The 20,508-nt window shown below is 41.4% G+C and overlaps 2 protein-coding genes across 2 annotated transcripts; both read left to right on the forward strand.

The window, feature by feature from the left end:
* Positions 1 to 5,665: 5,665 nt before the first annotated feature.
* LOC139159599 (proteinase-activated receptor 1-like) lies at positions 5,666 to 8,836 on the forward strand. Its single transcript, XM_070736901.1, has 3 exons — positions 5,666 to 5,675; positions 6,338 to 6,466; positions 7,938 to 8,836. Exons 1-3 carry the CDS (start codon positions 5,666 to 5,668, stop codon positions 8,834 to 8,836), a joined length of 1,038 nt encoding a protein of 345 aa, XP_070593002.1.
* Positions 8,837 to 12,908: 4,072 nt separating this feature from the next.
* Positions 12,909 to 18,486, forward strand: LOC139159600 (proteinase-activated receptor 1-like). Its single transcript, XM_070736902.1, has 3 exons — positions 12,909 to 12,936; positions 15,948 to 16,969; positions 18,232 to 18,486. The coding sequence occupies exons 1-3, from the start codon at positions 12,909 to 12,911 to the stop codon at positions 18,484 to 18,486; spliced, it is 1,305 nt and encodes a 434-aa protein (XP_070593003.1).
* Positions 18,487 to 20,508: the final 2,022 nt, after the last annotated feature.

Here is a 20,508-nt window from a genome sequence, read left to right on the forward strand (position 1 = left end):
ACACAGCCACATCAACAAATAACAATGATTCAATAAGCGTGAAGGAAGAAGACCCCCAACTTTATTCTGTATTAACATTATTTTTTTTTACAATGGTGTGCTGCCCTCCATTGCCCATGCTGTTGCAGGACAATTTTATAACCTAAAAGTCACACCCACGAATGATTACTTCAGTTTGGCTGAACAGACGTCTATAACCAGCGACTGAATGTTTCAGTCACTTTGCCGGTCTCTTCTGAGTCTCTTTTGAGGTGAGACAATATATCTTAACCCATTGAAGGGCTACCAAAATTTTTACTACCATACTGTGGGTGTGACTTATGCAGGACGCTCTGCAGTTTCTTTCAACATCTTTCAGTGCAAATTGGGTGCTCTGGGGTGGAGCTCCATTTTCGCTACCCCACTGCCGTTCCCCACCTTCTGGGCAGCAGCCCACCCCTGCCTTAACCAAAGGTGAGTTCCTGCTGGTTCAGACCGGTTCTGTAGAACCAGTAGCAGGAATAAACCTCCACTTGCCAAACCGGAAGCGATGGCTGGCTGGACACGCCCCTGAAACGGCTCTCCTGGCGGTGCCTTTGGTGCCGCCATCTTGAATTTCACTTCTGCGCACATGCAGAAGCTGTTTTTTTAGCACTGCATGTGTGCGCAGCATGCAACATGCGTGTGTACACGTGGCACTCGAGGAAGTGAACCGGCAGCAAGGTAAGTCAGAACCCACCCCTGAATTTAACAGATAGACCTTTTCAGATGGCGGTTGCCGCTGCCACCGCTACTCATGCACTGCATGTGCAGCTCTGTGTCTCCAGAATGCGCGGGTATGTGTCAGAGCAAGATTTTGCTTGTGCGCAAGCACAGGAAGCAACATCTTGTGAGCAGGATGCACACACGCATGAAATTTTGGTGATTTTTTTTGCTTCTATTTTTTTAAAAAAATATATCTATTATTTGCATATAAAAAACACAAAAAAGAAATACTCAAACACAATTACAAAAGCAAGCAAAAAACAAAAAGAAAGAAGAGAAGAAGAAAGAAGAGAGAGAAAAGGTGAAGAAAAGAAGAGAAAGAGAAAAGAAAGAGACAGGGTCAACTAATATGTTGACTATCATTATTTACACAGCTTTTAAGTTACTATTTTGAGTAGCTCTTTTTATGTTTTATACACAGGGTTTTATGTTTTATACACAGGGTTCTAGATTGTTCTTTTGGGTAGGATTGTAAGATTACATATCATGCGCAGAAGCAAAAAATGGCTGAAATCTCGCTCGTGGGTCCCGTCACGAGATTTTATTTATTTGTTTGTTTGTTTGTTTGTTTACTTTTTATGGTGCCCTTCTCCTTAGACTCAGGGCGGCTTAAAATATGTTAGCAATAGCACTTTTTAACAAAGCCAGCATATTACCCCCACAATCCGGATCCTCATTTTACCCACCTCGGAAGGAAGGCTGAGTCAACCTTGAGTCGGTGCGGAGATTTGAACCCCTGACCTACAGATCTACAGTCAGCTTCAGTGGCCTGCAGTACTGCACTTTACCTGCTGCGCCACCCCGCTTCCTGTGCATGTGCAGAAGCAAAATCTCGACGTACATGCGTGTATGCCAGAGATGCGGAGTTGCTTGCACAGTTCCATTTTTGCTACTGGTACGATGGCATTGACCGCACTGGTAGGAACCCGCTACTGCATCTTTTCTCAAAATCCACAATGCAAGTGTCAGCGTTTCAAGTAGAACGCTGTCCCTTCTTCCTTGTGGCCACTCTGAAGCCTCCAAGATGGCCTCAGTCAGGCTCGCTTCAGAGTTGATTATTGCAGCTGGACTAGAAAGGTCAAGTTTTTGTACAGAAACAGCTGCCTTTTGCGGTAATTATTCACTCCCGAGTACATTTGCATCATTCTTGTTGCTGAACAAGATAATTTTCAAGTTCATTGACTGAAAATCTGTTATCTTCCTAGGGTTCCTGATCCTTCTCCATGTATTTCACAGCTGGGATTGAGACTTTCCAAAATGCTGACCTCCTGATAACTATGAGCCTCTATCATCCAATTTAATTTAATTTAATTTATTGTATTTCTATGCTGCCCAACTCCTGAAGGACATCCAAATGTAATTCACTGATTAAAAGATGGGAAATTTCACTCCAAAATGTGCATGTGTTATGTTGATATTCTTTCACAACACATATTGTCCCCAAGATACGTTCTTCACTGGATACTTATTTGCAGGGGTGGGCTACCAATTTCAGCACTACCAGAACGTGCCAAGAGCACCGCAAAGTGAATATTCCAGCGCGCCCCTGGCCCACGCCCGTTCCTGGTGCATGACTCGGCTTCTGCGCATGCACAGAAGCCAAATCTCATGCGAAGACTTGCGCATGTGATTCCCAGGGGTTTTCTTTGCTTCTGTGCATGCACAAAAGCAAAACCCCCTGGAAATTGGAGACAAGAGCTGTCGGTTGCGAGCGACCGGCAAAATAAGGTAAGAGCTGTGCTGCCAGCCCCTGCCGCGACGCCCCCCAGCCTACTCCCATCTGCCCGCCACGCTGCTGGCCGCCACGCTGCTGCCCCCCACTCCCTGACGCTGGTACGAGCGATGGGAGCTGCCAGCTCCCATCCAACCGCTACATTGCCAGCCACAACCACGCCCCCACACCCCCTGACGCTGGCATGAGCGTCCTGCCCGCTCCACTGTGCCACGGCTCTTACCTTCGATCTCCTGGTGGATGGGCCATGGTGTGGGGAGCAGGCAGGGTGGCTCTGAGCTCTGTGCTCTCCTAGGTGCGCTGAGAGATGCCTGCTGTGCGGGAAACCAGAGAACAGGCCACCGTCCGGAGTTCAGGCAGGCGGCTGTTATTTGATGACCCCAGCTGCTGCTCTAGGCGCCGCAGCGAGATCCTTGCGGCAGTTTTGAATGAACTGATTTCTATGGTATATTTAGTTGGAAACTCTTTTCTTCATGTGCAGAATAGTGATCTGATCTTGTTTTTCAGCTCTATCTATCCTGCTGCTGTTATAAACAAATAGAGTTAAGGTTGGTTTTATCAAAGGATTTCTCCCTTTGGGATCATCCGTATAAATTACTCACAGTATTATTTCCACTAGCACTGGAATGTTCTGTGCCTTTCGATGCATAAATATAGAAATGCACAATTAATATAAATTTATTTATTTATTTATTTATTTTATTGGATTTTTATGCCGCCCCTCTGCAAGGACTCGGGGCGACTCACAACATACATAAAAAACCATGTCAATACATCTAATCCAATCAATATAATTAAAAACCTTAAAAATACTAAAACACTTTAAGACATTCATTATCATTCACTCGATCAAACACAACAAAAACACTCACTGGTCAGGGGAAAAGATCTAATGACCCCAGGCTTGGCGGCAAAGATGAGTCTTTAAACTTTTTCGGAAGGCAAGGACGGTGAGGGCAGTGTGAATCTCAGGGGGGAGCTGATTCCAGAGGGTGGGCTGGCTGGTGGGACCTAGGGGAAGAGCCAGAGGGTCGGGGCCCCCACAGAGACGGCTCTTCCCCTAGGTCCCGCCAGCCAGCATTGTCCGGCTGATGGGACCTGAGGAGACCAACTCTGTGGAACCTGACCAGACGCTGGGATTCATGCAGCAAAAGGAGGTCTATGCCATGTAGGGCTCTATAGGTCATAACCAACACTTTGAATTGTGTCCGGAAACCAATCGGCAGCCAATGCAGTCTGCAGAGTGATGGTGAAATATGGGCATGTCTTGGAAGGCCCATAACCGCTCACGTGGCTGCATTTTGGATGATTTGAACTTTCCGAACACTCTTCAAAGGTAGCCCCATGTAGAGAGCATTGCAGTAGTCGAACCTCGAAGTGATAAGGACATGAGTGGCCGTGAGCAAAGACTCCCTGTCAAAATAGGGCCGCAACTGGTGCACCAGGCGGACCTGGGCAAACGCCCTCCTCGCCACAGTTGAAAGATGGTGTTCTCAAGTCAGCTGTGGGTCGAGGAGGACACCCAAGTTGTGGACCCTGAGGGGGTCAATAATTCCCCCCCCAGGGTAATGGACAGACAGATGGAATTGTCCTTGGGAGGCAGTACCCACAGCCACTCTGTCTTGTCTGGATTGAGCTTGAGCCTGAAATTGTCACCTCTTGTTTATGTCTTTGTCTCCCTCTGCTTTGGCCTGTCATAGAACCTATATTCTAGGGTTAATGGCTTTTAAGAAAGCAACATCAAGCTAGTATTTCACTAGTTAAACTGACATTTGCTCTTACTCGGGGCTGGAGGAAGGATTTATATACCAGAGTACAAACAAAACTAGAAATTATCCATGGCAATTTTCCAACTATGAACTTTAATAAACACAGAGACAAATGAAGTCATAAAATTAACGGTCTGGTTTCCAAGTCATTATCAGAGTCCATATGCAGAAGTGAATTTTCAACATTATATACAGTAGTATCTGTAACAACTCTTAGACACAGCAGAAAAATCTGAGAAATCCTAAGGTTACTTATTTCAATTTAGACGCAGTTTTGAGTTATAAAGCTGCTCGAAAAAGTTTAGAAATTGAAGAACGTTTTGAAGAATTGCACAGTCTTTGGAGATGAACACCGTCATGATTAAGATGCAATGAACATGTTATTGCACATTGATTATATTTAGAATGAAAAATACTTCATTAAGAAAACTATTGGCAGATTATAGACATAAATCTTCCAATTTCAAATTACAGTGATGAGAAATAAAACAGATAATTTAGTCTACTGAGCAGATTATAAGTTGATTAAAAAAGTTAATGGGTACTTTCTTTTCCTTTTTTTTTTCTTGGACATTCTTCATTTACAACCACAGTAAATGCATCCGTACCCAAAACATCTACCCTAATGTGTTTTTCAGAAACAATTTGCTGTGAGGACAAAAATCAAAGAGCAAGGGATAAAATCATCGGAGCTTTCCCATTAATATAATTCATTATTCTTCTGAAAAATAATTTAAAGGAAGAAAAGAAATGAGCTATATTGCCTGAGATTGCCCATAAGATGCTTTTTGGACCAGCCCGAGAGAAATTATCTCACTGTTACTTCTTTCTTATGCCGCCCTCTGACTTCATGGATTGAAATGGTTTCAGGTTTAAGTAAACCTTCAGATCCCAACAGAACGAAAAAGTAAAGAGGCAAATCACATTTCCATTTAAACCTAGATCAGAGAAAAGGAAGGTGGTTTTTGTAATTTATACAAAATTACAAACTTTATCGTTTGCACCGAGAAACCTACGGTAGTAGGCTAGCAGCTGTTCCAAAGAAGAAATGGATTCTTCTACGAAGATGTGGTTTTCTCTTCTCTTCATACTCTGCATGTTATTTGCTACTGTGAAAACAAATAGTGAGTACAGTACATGTCACTGTGATTAGTAACTTTTAATAGAGCTGTTTTTATACAAGGCAAAGGGGGTGGGAATTGCAAAATATTATTCATTACAATGTTTCAGTTTTATGGGTGTTCTTTTTATCTTTAATATTGGATTTCAAAGAAGAGGCAATGACTGTGCTTCTGAGAATTTTCTTGTAGGGGGGGCATCCTATTTGCATTGAATCTCTTTGGGGGGGGGAAGGTTATCAAATTATTGTGGCTGCTGTTGTGTTTGTCATTGTTATTGTTGCTGAACCGTGTAACTCGTAATGCTCCCTGGTAAGAGTTGTTAGGGAGTTGAACGGCATGCAAATGGAACGAACTAATGAACTAACAAACTAACAAACATACTAACAAACTAACAAACTAGCTAGCTAACAAACTAACAAACTAGCTAGCTAGCTAGCTAGCTAGCTAGCTAACTAACTAACTAACTAACTAACTAGATGAACAAACAAACAAATAAATAAATAAACAATGAGTTTAATTTACATTTGTTACTGGTTTGGAGATGTGCGCGTGCTAGCGATCCACCTCTGCACATACGCAGAGTGCCCGTGATGATGTCCAGGAGGAAGAGTGGAACCTACCACCACCACTACTGATACGCCTGAACTGGGGTGAACCAGTGGAGACCCACCACTGATGCTCCCCCAGTTCAATTCTATACCTCCTCTAGAACCTGAAGATTTTAACCTGAAGTGTCCCAATTATAGTACTCAAAAACAAAAGTTTTTTTAAAAAAGGCATAGCAACATTAATTGTCTCAGAATGGATGTTTAAGAATCTAAATCGGTATGTTGTGATCTAGACATTGTAGGAAAAGATCCATGTTAGTCTATGGTAACAAAACCCAGCAGGGACCTTGTGGCACATTTTCAGATGCAGATATTTTATTAAAAGGCAAAGACTTTTCTGACGCCCAACTTTTCCCATTATAGAATTGCAGAAGGCAGCCCTGACTCCCATCATTTACTCCCACTTGAATTTTGGTAGACAAGGTCCTTTCACCGTCCGGTCACACTATGCATTTGAGGTAGAATGCTGTGATTCATCAGAGCTTCATCTTAGTAAGATGTGATAGTTGGATGCAGCGCGACCCAATTTCTGATTATATTTTACTCTGAAACTTATTGTATGCCAGTGGTCCTCATTAACAACCATAATTTGGACTAGCAACTCCACTGCTAAGAGGTACAAAGGTTAAGCAAGCCAACACGTGACCATGATGAATGTACAAGCTCATTTCTGCCACAGTTGTTAAGCAAATCACTGGTCACTCAATTGGACCGTGTGTTGTGATTTTATTTTTGGCTTCTCCATTGACTCTGCTTGGCTGTACAGTGCACTAATGGTGATTACGTGACTGTAGAACGCTGCAATGGTTGTAAAGTCCCACTAGTTGCAATCATGAGGATGCTGTGATGATTGTAAATGTGAGGACCAGTCGCAAAGTTCTTTTTTCAGTGCTTGCATAATTTCAAAAGGACACTAAACAGGGCGATTGCTAATCAAGTACAGTGGTGCCTCTACTTAAGAACGCCTCTACTTAAGAACCTTTCTAGATAAGAACCGGGTGTTCAAGATTTTTTTGCCTCTATTTAAGAGCCATTTTCTACTTAAGAACCTGAGCCCAGAAAAATTTCCGAGGAGATTTGAGAGCGGCATGAAGGCCCGGCCAGTTTCCTGCAATTCCCCCTTTAATCCCAGCCATCTGGGCTGCCAGAGGAGCCTTTTAGCTTTGGCAGTACAGAGCAAATGAAGCATTTTCCTTTCTCTGGATGGTTAGACAGGGAATAAACCTCTACCATCACCCAGAGAAAAGAAACGCCTGCTTCGCTCTGGGCAGCCAAGGAGTCACCACAATGAAGGAAAGGCTCCGGCTACAAAGCAAGTGAATGAGAGGAGAGGGGAGCCCTTCAGCATGGGAAGGAAGAGGCAGCAGGTAGCAGCAACAGCAGCCAGTGTATGGGAGGCAGTGTATGGGAGGCAGCCTCGCGCCGGGTGTATGGGAGGCGCGTGCTCCTCCTTGCGGACTCAGAGTCCCTCTTTTTTTAAAGCCTTAAAGTTTTAGATGATTTTGATTCCCCTCACCTCACCTTCTTCCTTCAGCAGCGACTGTCCTCCTCCCCCTCTTCCTCCTCCTCCTCCCACCCAAATTCCTAGCTTTTATTTCTTTCCTAATGGGTTTGCATGCATTATTTGCTTTTATATTGATTCCTATTGGAAAAATTGCTTAAGTAGTCCAAGCTACTTAGGAACCTGGTCACAGACCGAATTAAGTTCTTAAGCAGAAATACCATTGTGTTTCCTATAATGTATTTTGATAAAAAGAGTTACATGAAACGAAACCAGGCAATTCATTCAGTGTTCATATATTTCATTTGTATATTGCTTTTTATTTCCCACCACCACCAGATTCATCAGATCAAATTATTATTTCATCTAAGCCTAGGAAACATTTGCCAGCTTTAATCAATTCTACAAATGGGAATCTGTCAGACATCCACCATAAAGAAGAAAGTCCCATTCTCTTTTTAGGTGATGTTGAAACATATTTCACCAATCAATGGCTGACTCGGTTTCTCCCTGCGTTTGAGGCTCTTGTGTTTGTTCTGGGTTTCCCCTTAAACACTTTGGCGATTCATATTTTTGTGACGAAGACGAAGCTTTGGAAACCAGCCATGGTGTATATGCTCAATCTGGCTTTTGCAGATCTGCTTATGCTGAGCATGCTGCCTCTCAAAATCACATACCTCTTTAGCGGACACAACTGGGTTTTTGGGACTACGATGTGCCAGTTGGCCTCTTCTGCTTTCGTCTGCAACACAAATTGCTCCGTTCTGCTGATGACAGGGATCAGTGTGGATCGTTTCTTGGCTTTCGTTTGCCCCATGAAGTCTCTGTCGTGGCGCACAGCAAGGCGGGCCTCTGTGGTCTGTATCGCCATCTGGCTGCTCTGCCTAATGGGGGCGAGTCCACTGCTGGCCTTTGATATCACTCAGTGGGTACCTCAGATGAACATTACCACTTGCTTCGAAGTGCAAAATAACCTTCCTTCGCAGGAATTCATCAACTATTACTTATTGGCCTTATCTATTTTCTTCTTTTTCATCCCATTACTAATCTCTACCGCTTGTTATATATGCATTATAAGGCAACTTTTAATGGCACAGCCAACGAGGAAGAGACGTGCCATCTTCTTGTCCGGCATTGTCTTGTGCACCTTCTTTCTTTGTTTTGGTCCAGCCAATATCTTGATATTAGTGCAATTATTTTTTCCGTCTGAACACCTTCAGAGCATCTTTTTTGCCCACATGCTCTGCCTTTCCCTGGGTTTCCTCAATGCTTGCCTTGACCCCTTAATCTACTATTATGCCTCCTCAGAATGCCAGAGGCAGATCTGGAGGGTTTTGTGCTGCAGAAAGCTGCTTCTTTAGTTGCATTAATATCAAGATATTGGTTGGTCAAACAGCAGCAACATAGCACCCTCTCCCAAAGGTTTAGGTCCATCATCCCCCCCTTAGTGCTTAATTGCTGTATCTACATAATGCATGGATTGATAATATCACAAGTATAAATCTAAATGTTCAATGTTCTATTGGAGCTTTTTTCCTATTCTGGAAGTTCTCAATTTATTGAGCCTAACATTTCTGTTACTAAGCCAGACAGTTGTTAAGCGGGTTTTGTCTAAAGTGACCAGATTTGAATATTGGTAAAGCCGGATACCATTGACGGGTGGGGAGGTGGAGATCCTTGATTAAAAATTTGGTCTAGTCTCCCTGGGAGCTGCGCCCATCCCCGGAGCCATCGCTGCTTTAATCCCTCCTCCCCTTTTCTAACTGGGAAGAAGTTGGGGGGGGCTCTCCATCCCAAGATAGGAATGCAATCTTGTAACCTGTGTTATTATTATTCCAGTGTGGTATTTATAGCCACTATTTCCTGTTCAGCCGGCTCCTGGCACGAGCCTTCAATTAAATGTAAAAGTAGCAAAAACAGACACACACACTGGAAAAGGCAACAATAGTTTCTTTATCCAAAGAAAAATAGAAGAAAAACCCTCTTTTGAATTCAAAGGGCTCACTTATAAAAACAAACAAACTTGAATACAGTGAAATAACCAAAACAACAAACTCAAGTCCATTAACAAGTAGCTGTGAATTCATCACAGCTACTCCTCTTCAGACGTTGTAAACTCACTATGATTTATGGTCAGAGTCCTGAAATCCAAACACAAGGTCCTGGGAAAATCCAGAACGGCAATGCAGACTCCACAAGCATGATCAGATAATCTTCCACACTGCGAGGCCGGCACGCTGCCCATTTGACAGCAGCCCTAATTACTTGATCCCCACCCAACCACAGGTGGACTCTATTATCTCCTGTAATACTTCTGAAGCTGTTCTCTTCTATGCATAGCTCTACGCGTGCGTGGGTCTATCACAGCTTCCTCATCAGAGCCTATCAAAGATAAGGAAGATGATGACTGGCTTCTTCCTGGGCTGCCTGCCAGGCCCCCCTCTGAAGGTCCCATCTCACAGTCACTCCCCTCTTCAGAGGATAATTCACTGCCCAAAGCTGCCGGCAGCAAAACAGGCCTGTGACATTTGGATGTTTCACCCACATCCACCCCCACAGTCGTTGGGGCAGGCGCTGGGCCAGAGCTAACTACAACAATTTCCTATGCAATCACCCTTCACATGATCCATGAAATGGACCCATGCAGACAGATCCACGCAGACTTAAAACACAATAATGAGAAACATTCAAAACATACTAACTTAAAAGAATTTTCAAAAATTAAAGCAAAAAGAAGAGGTTCCTGTTTAAGATCAATCTGGTACCGCTTTCTTTTTGGCTTAAGATTTGGATTTAGAAACAGCTTTTATACAAGATATCTGTATGTGCCTTTTTAAAATAATCTCATTGTAACAATAATAGAGTTGGAAGGGACCTTGGAGATCTTCTAGTCCAACCCTCTGCTTAAGCAGGAATCATATTAACTGCATCATATTAATACCTGAGAGGCAAAATAACCTGGCCACTGGGAGTTTATTCCCTCTCCCAGCGCCCAGAGAAAGGAAAACGCTTTGTTCGCTCTGGACTGCCCAGAGTGAATAAAGGGTTTCTTTTCTCTGGCCGTTGGAAAAAGTTTATTCCCCTTCCAAGTGCCCAGAGAAAGAAAAATGCTTCATTTGCTCTGGACTGCTCAGAACGAATAAAGCGTTTCTTTTCTCTGGATGCTGGGAGAAGTTTATTCCCTCTCCCAGCACCCAGAGAAAGAAAATGCTTCATTTGCTCTGGACTGCCCAGAGCGAATGAAGCATTTCCTTTCTCTGTGTGGTGGGAAAAGCTTCCTCCTCCCAGCGCCAAGAGAAAAGAAATGTTTTATTCGCTGTGGGCAATCCAGAGAAAGGAAAAGTAGGACTTTTAAAAAACCCCGCGGGACAAATTATTGAAAAGCGGGACTGTCCCGCTAAAAGCGGGACATTTGGTCACCTTAGTTTTGTCCCATTTTTATGACCTTTCTAGTCAAAGTTGCTAAGTGAATCACTGCAGTTGTTAACTTAGTAACATGATGGCTAAATGAATCTGGCTGCCCCCATTAACTTTGCTTATCAGAAGGTCACAAAAGATTATCACATTTCCCTGGGACAATGCAACTGTCGTAAATACATGCCAGTTGCCAAGTATCCCAATTTTAGTCATGTGACTACAGGGATACTGCAATGGTTGAAAGTGTGAAAAGTGATCATGTTGCTTTTTCAAGTGCTGTTGTAATTTCGAATTACTGGTTGCAAGCCGAGGGCTATCTGTACAACAGGGATATCCTCAGCATGATCAAAAAAGCTAAGGTGGTGACCATGACTGCATAATTGAAGCTCTGCCTCTTTTTTATAATGTTGTTTGTGCAATTGTGAAGATGAGTTCAGTTATTTCAAATACCCATCCAATTTAATAGCAAATTTAGCTTACCTAGCCAGAGGTGTTTATACACATCTTTATAAAAACACACTAGACTTTTCGGGGTCAATAACAATATACAGAGCACAAAAATGAGTAAGACATAGTAAGCAAAAATAAAATACTGCAAAAGAAGAAAATAACAGAAATTTAGTTTAATGCAATATCATTTACACAAAGCTACTTTGCAAGCTATTCTTGCTTGCGTTACATCCATATATGGCTTCATTCAATACCTTTTGATGGTTTTACCTCTGTCTCTTTGAGCATCTTTAACCAAAATAGATCATGACGAGACCTTGGAGATCTTCTAATCCAACCCCTGTTCAAGCAGGAGACCCTATACCATTTCAGACAAGTGGCTGTCCAGTCTCTTCTTAAAAACCTCCAATATGAAGCACCCACAACTTCTGAAGGCAAGTGGTTTCGTTGGTTAATTGTTCTCACTGTTAGGAAGTTTTTCTTCATTCTAGGTTGCTTCTCTCCTTGATTAGTTTCCATCCATCGTTTCTGGTCTTCCCTTGTGCTATTAAATTGATGAGATATTAAATATACCTCATCAATATGCTCTCATCAATTCCATCCTACCAGGGCTTTTTCAGATTTCCCTTTCTTCTCAGTAAATCAATTCACATATCTGCTTAGTGATTTGCTCCTATTACTCCAATTATGTGACCAAGCAATCTGAACCTACTTTTGTAGCAGAAACTCTTTGTTTCACTCAAATTGAATTAGATAGTATGAAATTCTAAGTCTAAAACTGAAGCTGTTGAGGTTCAGTCTTGACCCTTCATCTCTGAGACAACTGTATAAATCGATTGATTATGTGCCATCAATTCAGTGTTGACTCTTAGTAATCATGTAGATTTCCTCCATGATATATGTGTAAATATTTGTATATAAAGACAAAGGCAATGTGCTACAACACATTACTTGGCCTGCTATTTTATATGCCAAACAAACTGAAATGTATTTTTAAAAAATGAATAACATTCTGTATTGTAGGGCAGTTATCTTTCTTTAATGCATTCTCCCTAGCTAAATTGGGCATGTTCCAAAATTTGAGAAACACATCAAAAACTATTTAAAAAAGACAATTTGTGCAGGAAACTGAGAATAGTAGAGAACTCACCTTTCGTAACCAAATCCCAAATAATATCAGCTTCAAATACCAAGCAGCTTGCATTTTCACAAACATATCCAGGCTCTTCTCTTCACATACGAAATTTACACAACACTTCCCCTCCACTGCTTTGAATAATATTATAATTGCCAAGTCTTAGTTTCATCCCACCATCATCCCTGAACTACATGTAGCTATCAACTTACAACAGTATGTTTGGTCAGTTTTTAAAGTTACAATGGCACTGAAAAAAAGCAATTTATGACAACACAAGAGCACACAACAGATTCAAACTTAATATTAACCACTCCAAACTTGACTGTAAAAAATACGACTTTAGTAATCTAGTTGTCGAAGCGTGGAACTCATTACAGGACTCTGTAGTGTAATCCCCTAAGCTCCAACATTTTACCCTTAGACTATCCATGGTTGACCTCACCAGATTACTAAGAGGTCAGTAAGGGGCGTGCATAAGTGCACTAGTGTGCCTTCCACCCCCTGTCCTATTGCCTCTTCTATATCTCATATATATTTTTTTCTATTCCCATATCCTTTCTCTATGCTTTCATTGATATACAGTATTTTATTCCTATAACTTATTCCTATATCCTATATCTTTATTCCTATATTTTATTCCTATATCTCTTCTATTCTTTCTCTGATATATTTTACTACAAGTATATCCTCTATAACCTTCATTGTGTATTGGACAAAATAAAATTAATTAATTAAATAAATAAATAAATAAATAAATTGCAACCTTTGCATAATCTCCATGATCATGTGATCAAAATTCATATTTATGACGGTTACAATGTCCTAGGGTCATGTAATCACCTTTTGCAACCTTCTGACAAGCAAAGTCAAGGGGAAAGCCAGATTCATTGACTTAACAACGGGGGAAGAACACTCTTAAAACCGGGCAAAATTCACTAAACAAATGTCTCACTGAACAATAGAAATGTTGGGCTCAGTTGTGGTCAAAGACTACCTGTACTTAGTACCATATTGTCCTCATTGTTCGTTGTGTGTTGTAAAGGGTTTGGGAATTCTAAGAAGTCAAAAACTAACTTAATTCTCCAGTCTTAAAAAGTCCTTACGATTCAAGAAGGCACAGAGGTCTTTTAAGTGAAAAAAGAACAAGGAGGAATGATACTTAGAAGATGGAACTTTACCCAAAATTCCATAGTGCGGTGCATTAAAGGAGGTATTTGAGGACATTGGTGAATGGACAGAAAACACGTGTGGACAGACATCGTGAGTGGACAGATATCGTGCTGGAAACTCTTCTATCAGAATAATATCACAACTACTTATTTATTTATTTATTTATTTATTTATTAGATTTGTATGCCGCCCCTCTCCGTAGACTCGGGGCGGCTACGTCCTTAGATTATAAATCAGCGGAAGAAGTAATGACTAGGTTTTGCATTTCAAGAAACCTATAATTTATTGGAAAGTTCCAACTTATCTCCCTTGCTCTGATCAACACCTTTTATTCACATTATTCACCTCGCCAATGCAAGGATGTTTGTGTTAACGGTCAGCATGTGAATGTAATACATAATATCATTTTAAATATCTGATTTAAGGTCTGCATTTCCTTGCCTTTCGTAAGCTACTTAAAACCCATCTCTGCCGCCAGGCATGGGGGAATTGAGATACTCTTTCCCCCTAGGCCTTTACGATTTTATGCATGGTATGTCTGTATGTATGTTTGGTTTTTATATTAATGTGTTTTTTAATTGTTTTTAGTATTGGATTATTATTGTACGCTGTCTTATTATTGCTTCTGTGATAATAAATGTTACAATGCCAAAAGCGTTGCCAGAGTTTTTGTCTCCTTATAATATTTTATTAAAATGATAAACACTCAAGAGCAAATGTTTTTGAAACTGTGGACCTAAGCTTCATAGAGTAAACATCAGTTCAACATTTACACGGTCTTTATCTTTGCCTTTCTACAGGTAATCCTGAACTTACAACCAGTTGTTTAGTGAAAATTTGAAATTACAATGGCATTGAAAAAAATGACTTATTACTGTTTTTCACACTTATGACCATTGCAGTATTCTCATAGTCACATGATCAAAATGTGGACACTTGCAATTGGCACGCATTTATGACAGTTGTTCTGTCCTAGAATCATGTAATCAGCATTTGTAACTTTTCAAGCCAGCTTCCGACAAGCAAAGTCAATGGGGCAAGCCAGATTTGTTAAATGATGATTCACTTAGCAACTGCAATGATTCACCAAACAACTATAACAAACAGAAAAGTCATAAAATGGATCAAAACTCACTTAGGGACAAAACTCACTTACCTAGCAACAGAAATTTTGGGTTCAGTTATGATCATAAGTCGAGGAGAATTTTATGTCCTCAATCTGCATTATTAAATTTATTTTAAAGTACGATGGTACCTCATCTTACGAACGCCTCTTCTAACGAACTTTTCAAGATACGAACCCGGTGTTTAAGATTTTTTTGCCTCTTCTTCTGAACTATTTTCACCTTAAGAACCCAAGCAGCTGCTGCTGGGATGAAGGGGTTTCTTTTTCCCCCCTTTTTTGAAGAAAGAAAAGGGAGGGGCAGCTTGGAGGGGGAAAGACTTTGCATTAGCAAAAGTAGGAGAACAGCATGCTTGCAGGCACTGAAAGGGTGTCTTTTGAAGAAAGAAAAGAGAGGGGCGCCCCCTTGCCTTTCTTCTTTCCCACTCACCCTTTAGCCTAGCCTTGCTTCTTCCACCCGCCCCCTTTAGCTGCTCCTCCCTGCCCTCTGTTCGCCTCCCTTCTAAAGTTTGGGATTTTCCTGAAGGATTTGCACGCATTATTTGCTTTTACATTGATTCCTATGGGAAACATTGTTTCGTCTTACGAACTTTTCACCTTACGAACCTCCTCCTGGAACCAATTAAGTTCTTATGATGAGGTACCACTGTTTTAAAGATACCAATCTCTTCCCTTAGACTTGATATTCTACACAACATTTGATTATTTGTTTCCTTATTTGTAAAGATAGGTGATTCGATAATATTTTACTATTATTAGAAAATTAACTGAAGAGTCTTCCGCTAAAAAGGACTGGAGAAACTACAGTGTGATTTTACTGATGTGCCTTAGGGATGGTACAAAAGAAAGAGGCAAAAGTAACAATGATGTCAAGATTTAAGTTGTTTGTTTGTTTTTGTGTTTGTGCATTTGTTTGTTTGTTTGTTTGTTTATACAATTTCTATGCCGCCCAACTCCCTAGGGACTCTAGGCGACTCACAGCAAAAATAAAAAACATCAAAACCCTAGTAAATAATAGCACAAAAACCTCTTTATCTTCCCCAGAAAGAGGTGCCATGTGATTTATCTAACTGTTTTGCTCTAGGAATACAAAGACTTACATGAATGATGCCAGGTAATTCATTTGGTGTTGATATATTTCATTTGTATATTGCTTTTTACTTTTTCCTCCCAGATTCATCAGATCAAACTATTGTTTCATCTAAACGTTGGCCAACTTTAATCAATTCTACAAATGGGAATCTGTCAGACAACAACCCTAAAGAAAGAAGTCCCATTTTCTTTTTAGGTGATTTGGAGAAGTATTTCACTAATCAGTGGCTGACTCAGTTTCTCCCTGCGTTTGAGGCTCTTGCGTTTGTTCTGGGTCTTCCCTTAAACGGTTTGGCGATTCATATTTTTGTGACGAAGACGAAGCTTTGGAAGCCGGCCATGGTGTATATGGTCAATCTGGCTTTTTCAGATCTGCTTATGCTGAGCGTCCTGCCTCTTAGAATCGCATACTTTTTTAGTGGACACAACTGGGTCTTTGGGACTATGATGTGCCATCTGGTCGCATTTATTATCTTCTGCAACATGTATTGCTCCGTTCTGCTGATGACAGGGATCAGCGTGGATCGTTTCTTGGCTTTTGTTTGCCCCATGAAGTCTCTGCCATGGCGCACAGTACGGCGGGCCTCTGTGGCCTGTTTTGCCATCTGGCTGCTCGCCATAGTGGGGGCGAGCCCTTTGCTGGTCTATGATATCACTCTGTGGATACCTCAGATGAACATTACCTCTTGCTTCGATGCACAAACTTTCTCTGTTTCTGTGGAATTCTACAGCTATTACTTATTTGCCTTATCTATTTTCTTCTTTTTCATCCCGTTACTAGTCACTACTGCTTGTTATATATGCATTATAAGGCAACTTTTAATGTCCAGGTTTATGGTGCAGCCAGGAAGGAAGAGACGTGCAATCTTCTTGACCGGCGTTGTCTTGTGCACCTTCTTTTTTTGTTTTGGTCCAGCCAATATCTTGCTACTAATGCAACTCTTTTTTCCGTCTCAACAGCTTCAGAGTATCATTTTTGTCTACATGCTTAGCCTTTCCCTGAGTGCCTTCAACTGTTGTCTTGACCCCTTAATCTACTATTATGCCTCCTCAGAATGCCAGAAGCAGATCTGGAGTGTTTTGTGCCCCGGAAAGCTGCTTTTGGTTGGTAAAACACGCAACAACATAGCACTCTCTCCCAAAGGTTCAGACCCATCATTCCCCTTTTAGTGCTTTAGTGCTTTATCTATATAATGCATGGATTGATAATATCAGAAGTGTGAATCTAAATGTTCAATGTCCTATCGTAGTTTTTTCCTATTCAGGGAGTCTCAACTTATGATCACAATTGAGCCTAAAATTTCTGTTACCCAAGCCAGATAGATGTTAAGATGGTTTTCTCCCAATTTTATGACCTTTTTGGTCACAGTTGCTTAGTGAATCACTGCAGTTGTTAGTAACATGATTGTTAAGTGAATCTGGATTCCCCATCAACTCTGCTTATCAGAAGTTCATAACAGGTGATCTGATTTCCCTGAGACAATACAACCATCATAAATACAAGTGGCTGTGCAGTCTCTTGTTAAAAACCTCCAATGATGAAGCACCCACAACTTCTGGAGGCAAGTGGTTCCATTGGATAATAGTTCTCACTGATAGGATGTTTTCCCTAATTTCAAGTTGCTTCTCTCCTTGATTAGTTTCCATCCATCCATCCATCCATTCCATTCCATTCCATGCTATCCACCAGAGCTTTTTCAGAATCCCCCTTCTTTTCTATTTATTAATTCACATAGCTGCTTATTGATTTGCTCCTGTTATTCCAATTATGTGCGCAAGTATGTTAGGACTCAGTCCAGATAGTTGGGTTGGCAATATAAAAACAAGACAACTATGTATGTTTGTATGCATTAAGGGAATATAGCTTTAAATGTATTAATGAGTTCCAATTGGCTGTGATGTTGCAGGTTACCATTAGAGGGCGATAGAGATCGTAATTCTCTCTCTTTACTGATTCATTCCTTATTGACACTTTGACTGATATAGTCAGCTCTGAATTATTCTATGGTAATTTGATGTATTTGTAAGCTGTGATGTACTGTATGTCTGATATGTAAAACAAAGCTTGTAAAATTATTGTATTGAGAGATATCAAGTGATTTGAATGTGTATAACCTAAACTATTTAACTTCACTTTGTTATTTCTAAAAATTAAATACTAATTGCACTTTAATGAATTCGTGTGTATGACTGGATACTCACTCATATCTCCTCGATATCTACTGCAATCCTATGTTTTCACTGTGCACTGTCCTTGATAACTCAACAGTCTTTCTGCATACTCCTCAACACTGGTTATGGGCCCAGAGAGAGGTAAAGCCAATGAGGTATTTCCACTGAGACATTGCTTATCCCTGATAACCCAGTTGAATGGAACAAAATATGCTTCCTGTTCTATGAAATGTAACCTGTTTTTGCGTTGTAAAAAACTATGGCCTGTGGTAACTAACCCACTGGATATAACAGCCTGGGATGCTACAGATGATGAAGATGCAAAGAAAATAGCTGACTTAAAATGGGATGATGAAAAGGCTATTAGCATTATTGGACTGACACTGAATGACCAACAGCTGATTCATATTTGTGGAGAAGAATTTGCTGCTAGGTGTTGGGACATATGAAAAGAATTTATGTTCGTGATACTGTGGCTGCACACATACACCTTACACCCAATGAAGGGGTACCAAATTTTTTACTACCGCACTGTGGGCGTAGCTTATGCAGGACGCACAGCATTTTTTTTCAACATCTTTCAGTGCAAATTGTGTGCTCTGGGGTGAGGCTCCATTTTTGCTGCCCCCCAGCAGCCCACCCCTGCTTACACTTAAATTGTTTAGAGTCTGATGAAAGGTAGTGGTATGTTAGCTCATTTAGAGTTTATGAAGAAGATTTTGCAAGAGCTACACAACAAAGAACTGAGTTGCATCAATTCTTTCTTCATTGGATGAGAGTTATGATGATCGTGTGTTTTTACTGACCAGAGATGAACTGACATTGATTGGCATAACTGGAAGATTGATAGAGGAATCAAGAAGAAGGCAAGATAGAAAACAGATGAGAGAGAAACAACCACAACAAGAAGAGAAAATATCTTCAAATGTACATTTTGTTAGGAAACGTTATTCTTGTGGGTCTAAGGGTCATATAGCTAGATTGTATTGGATGTGGAAAGAACCAAACGAACAAAAGAGCTGGGTATTAATGGGTCATAGACCTGAAATAGACCTGCAGAGGTAAAACCTAAAAGGGGTGAAAATGCATAACATTTCTAAGCAGCTATGGGTGAAAACTCCTTGCTAAGCAAGGGGAGGATACCATGTCCCTTCCCTTGCTCTCCGCCACACCACATAGTATGTGGGCAGGCTCATTCCCCAGACCCCCATCAGAAGACCTGAGTAAATGAGCCCCAAGAGCACCCCTCTCTACATGCCTGGAGCTTCTGGGGAGGGGCAGCCCATCACCTTCCAAAAAGTGCCCTAAAGGAGAACATGCAGCTGCTGCTAACACCCCTTTCCGCCCCTACCTACCACCCCAGTGACCAAAGGGGTTTTAAACCAAATTGCAGCCAAATGAAGCTAAGATAGGTGGCAAAACCTGCCAACCTGCCTTCCATTGAGGACCTGTATACTGCATGAGTCAAAAAGAGGGCGGGGAAAATATTTACTGACCCCTCACATCCTGGACACAAATTATTTCAACTCCTACCCTCAAAACGTCGCTACAGAGCACTGCACACCAAGACAACTAGACACAAGAACAGTTTTTTTCCGAACGCCATCACTCTACTAAACAAATAATTCCCTCAACACTGTCAGACTTTCTACTAAATCTGCACTTCTATTCTACTAGTTTTTCTCATCATTCCTATCAACCATTTCCTCCCATGTTGACTGTATGACTGTAACTTGTTGCTTATATCCTAAGATTTTTATTAATATTGCTTCTTCATTGCTTATTTGACCCCTATGACAATCATTAAGTGTTGTACCACATGATTCTTGACAAATGTATATTTTATTTTATGTACGCTGAGAGCATATGCACCAAGACAAATTCCTTGTATGTCCAATCACACTTGGCCAATAAAAAGTATATTCTATTCTATTCTAAAACAGCCCCCTAAACCATCCTGTCCCCATTTTCAGTGTGGAGTAGACAAAAAAACCATCTGTGCCTTAGACTGCTGCAGCTGCGAAAAATTCCTACCTGGCTCCAACCGGAAATCAGCAGTCACACTGTCATAAGGGGAGGTGCAGGCAGGTGCCAGCAAAGGGGAATCAGAAAAGGACTGTGCCAGGGGGATGCAGGTCCTTTTATCCAGGCCAGTGCGCTCCCCCCAGGGCCTATTGGGCCAGTGCAGAAGCCACACTGCATGCTGGAAGATCCCATGAGCCCCTGGGATTGCCCGGCCACGTGACCCAACCTCACGGTGTTCCCTGCATGCCCGGTAGCTGCGCGGCATGCTGGGTGATCCCATCAGGCCCTTGGGTCGCCCAGCCACAAGGAATACTGGGATGGCTGCTATGAGCCAGGGAAGCCTACCGGACGATCCCTTTGATTCTCGGGATAACTTGGTATCGGAAGAAGATGGGCCGCTCCTTCTGGCCCCAATGCAACAGCCAGCTGGCGTTTAAACCACTGAC

This window comes from Erythrolamprus reginae, chromosome 2 (assembly GCF_031021105.1).
Source record: "Erythrolamprus reginae isolate rEryReg1 chromosome 2, rEryReg1.hap1, whole genome shotgun sequence".
In the NCBI taxonomy this organism is placed as follows: domain Eukaryota; kingdom Metazoa; phylum Chordata; class Lepidosauria; order Squamata; family Dipsadidae; genus Erythrolamprus; species Erythrolamprus reginae.

Coding starts and splice junctions, on each gene's coding strand:
- LOC139159600 (XM_070736902.1), top strand. CDS start 12,909: ATGGTTGACCTCACCAGATTACTAAGAG. Junction 12,937..15,947: donor CCTCACCAGATTACTAAGAG/GTCAGTAAGGGG, acceptor TTTTCCTCCCAG/ATTCATCAGATCAAACTATT. Junction 16,970..18,231: donor GCCCCGGAAAGCTGCTTTTG/GTTGGTAAAACA, acceptor CTGATAACCCAG/TTGAATGGAACAAAATATGC.
- LOC139159599 (XM_070736901.1), top strand. Junction 6,467..7,937: donor TTCATCAGAGCTTCATCTTA/GTAAGATGTGAT, acceptor TTCTCTTTTTAG/GTGATGTTGAAACATATTTC.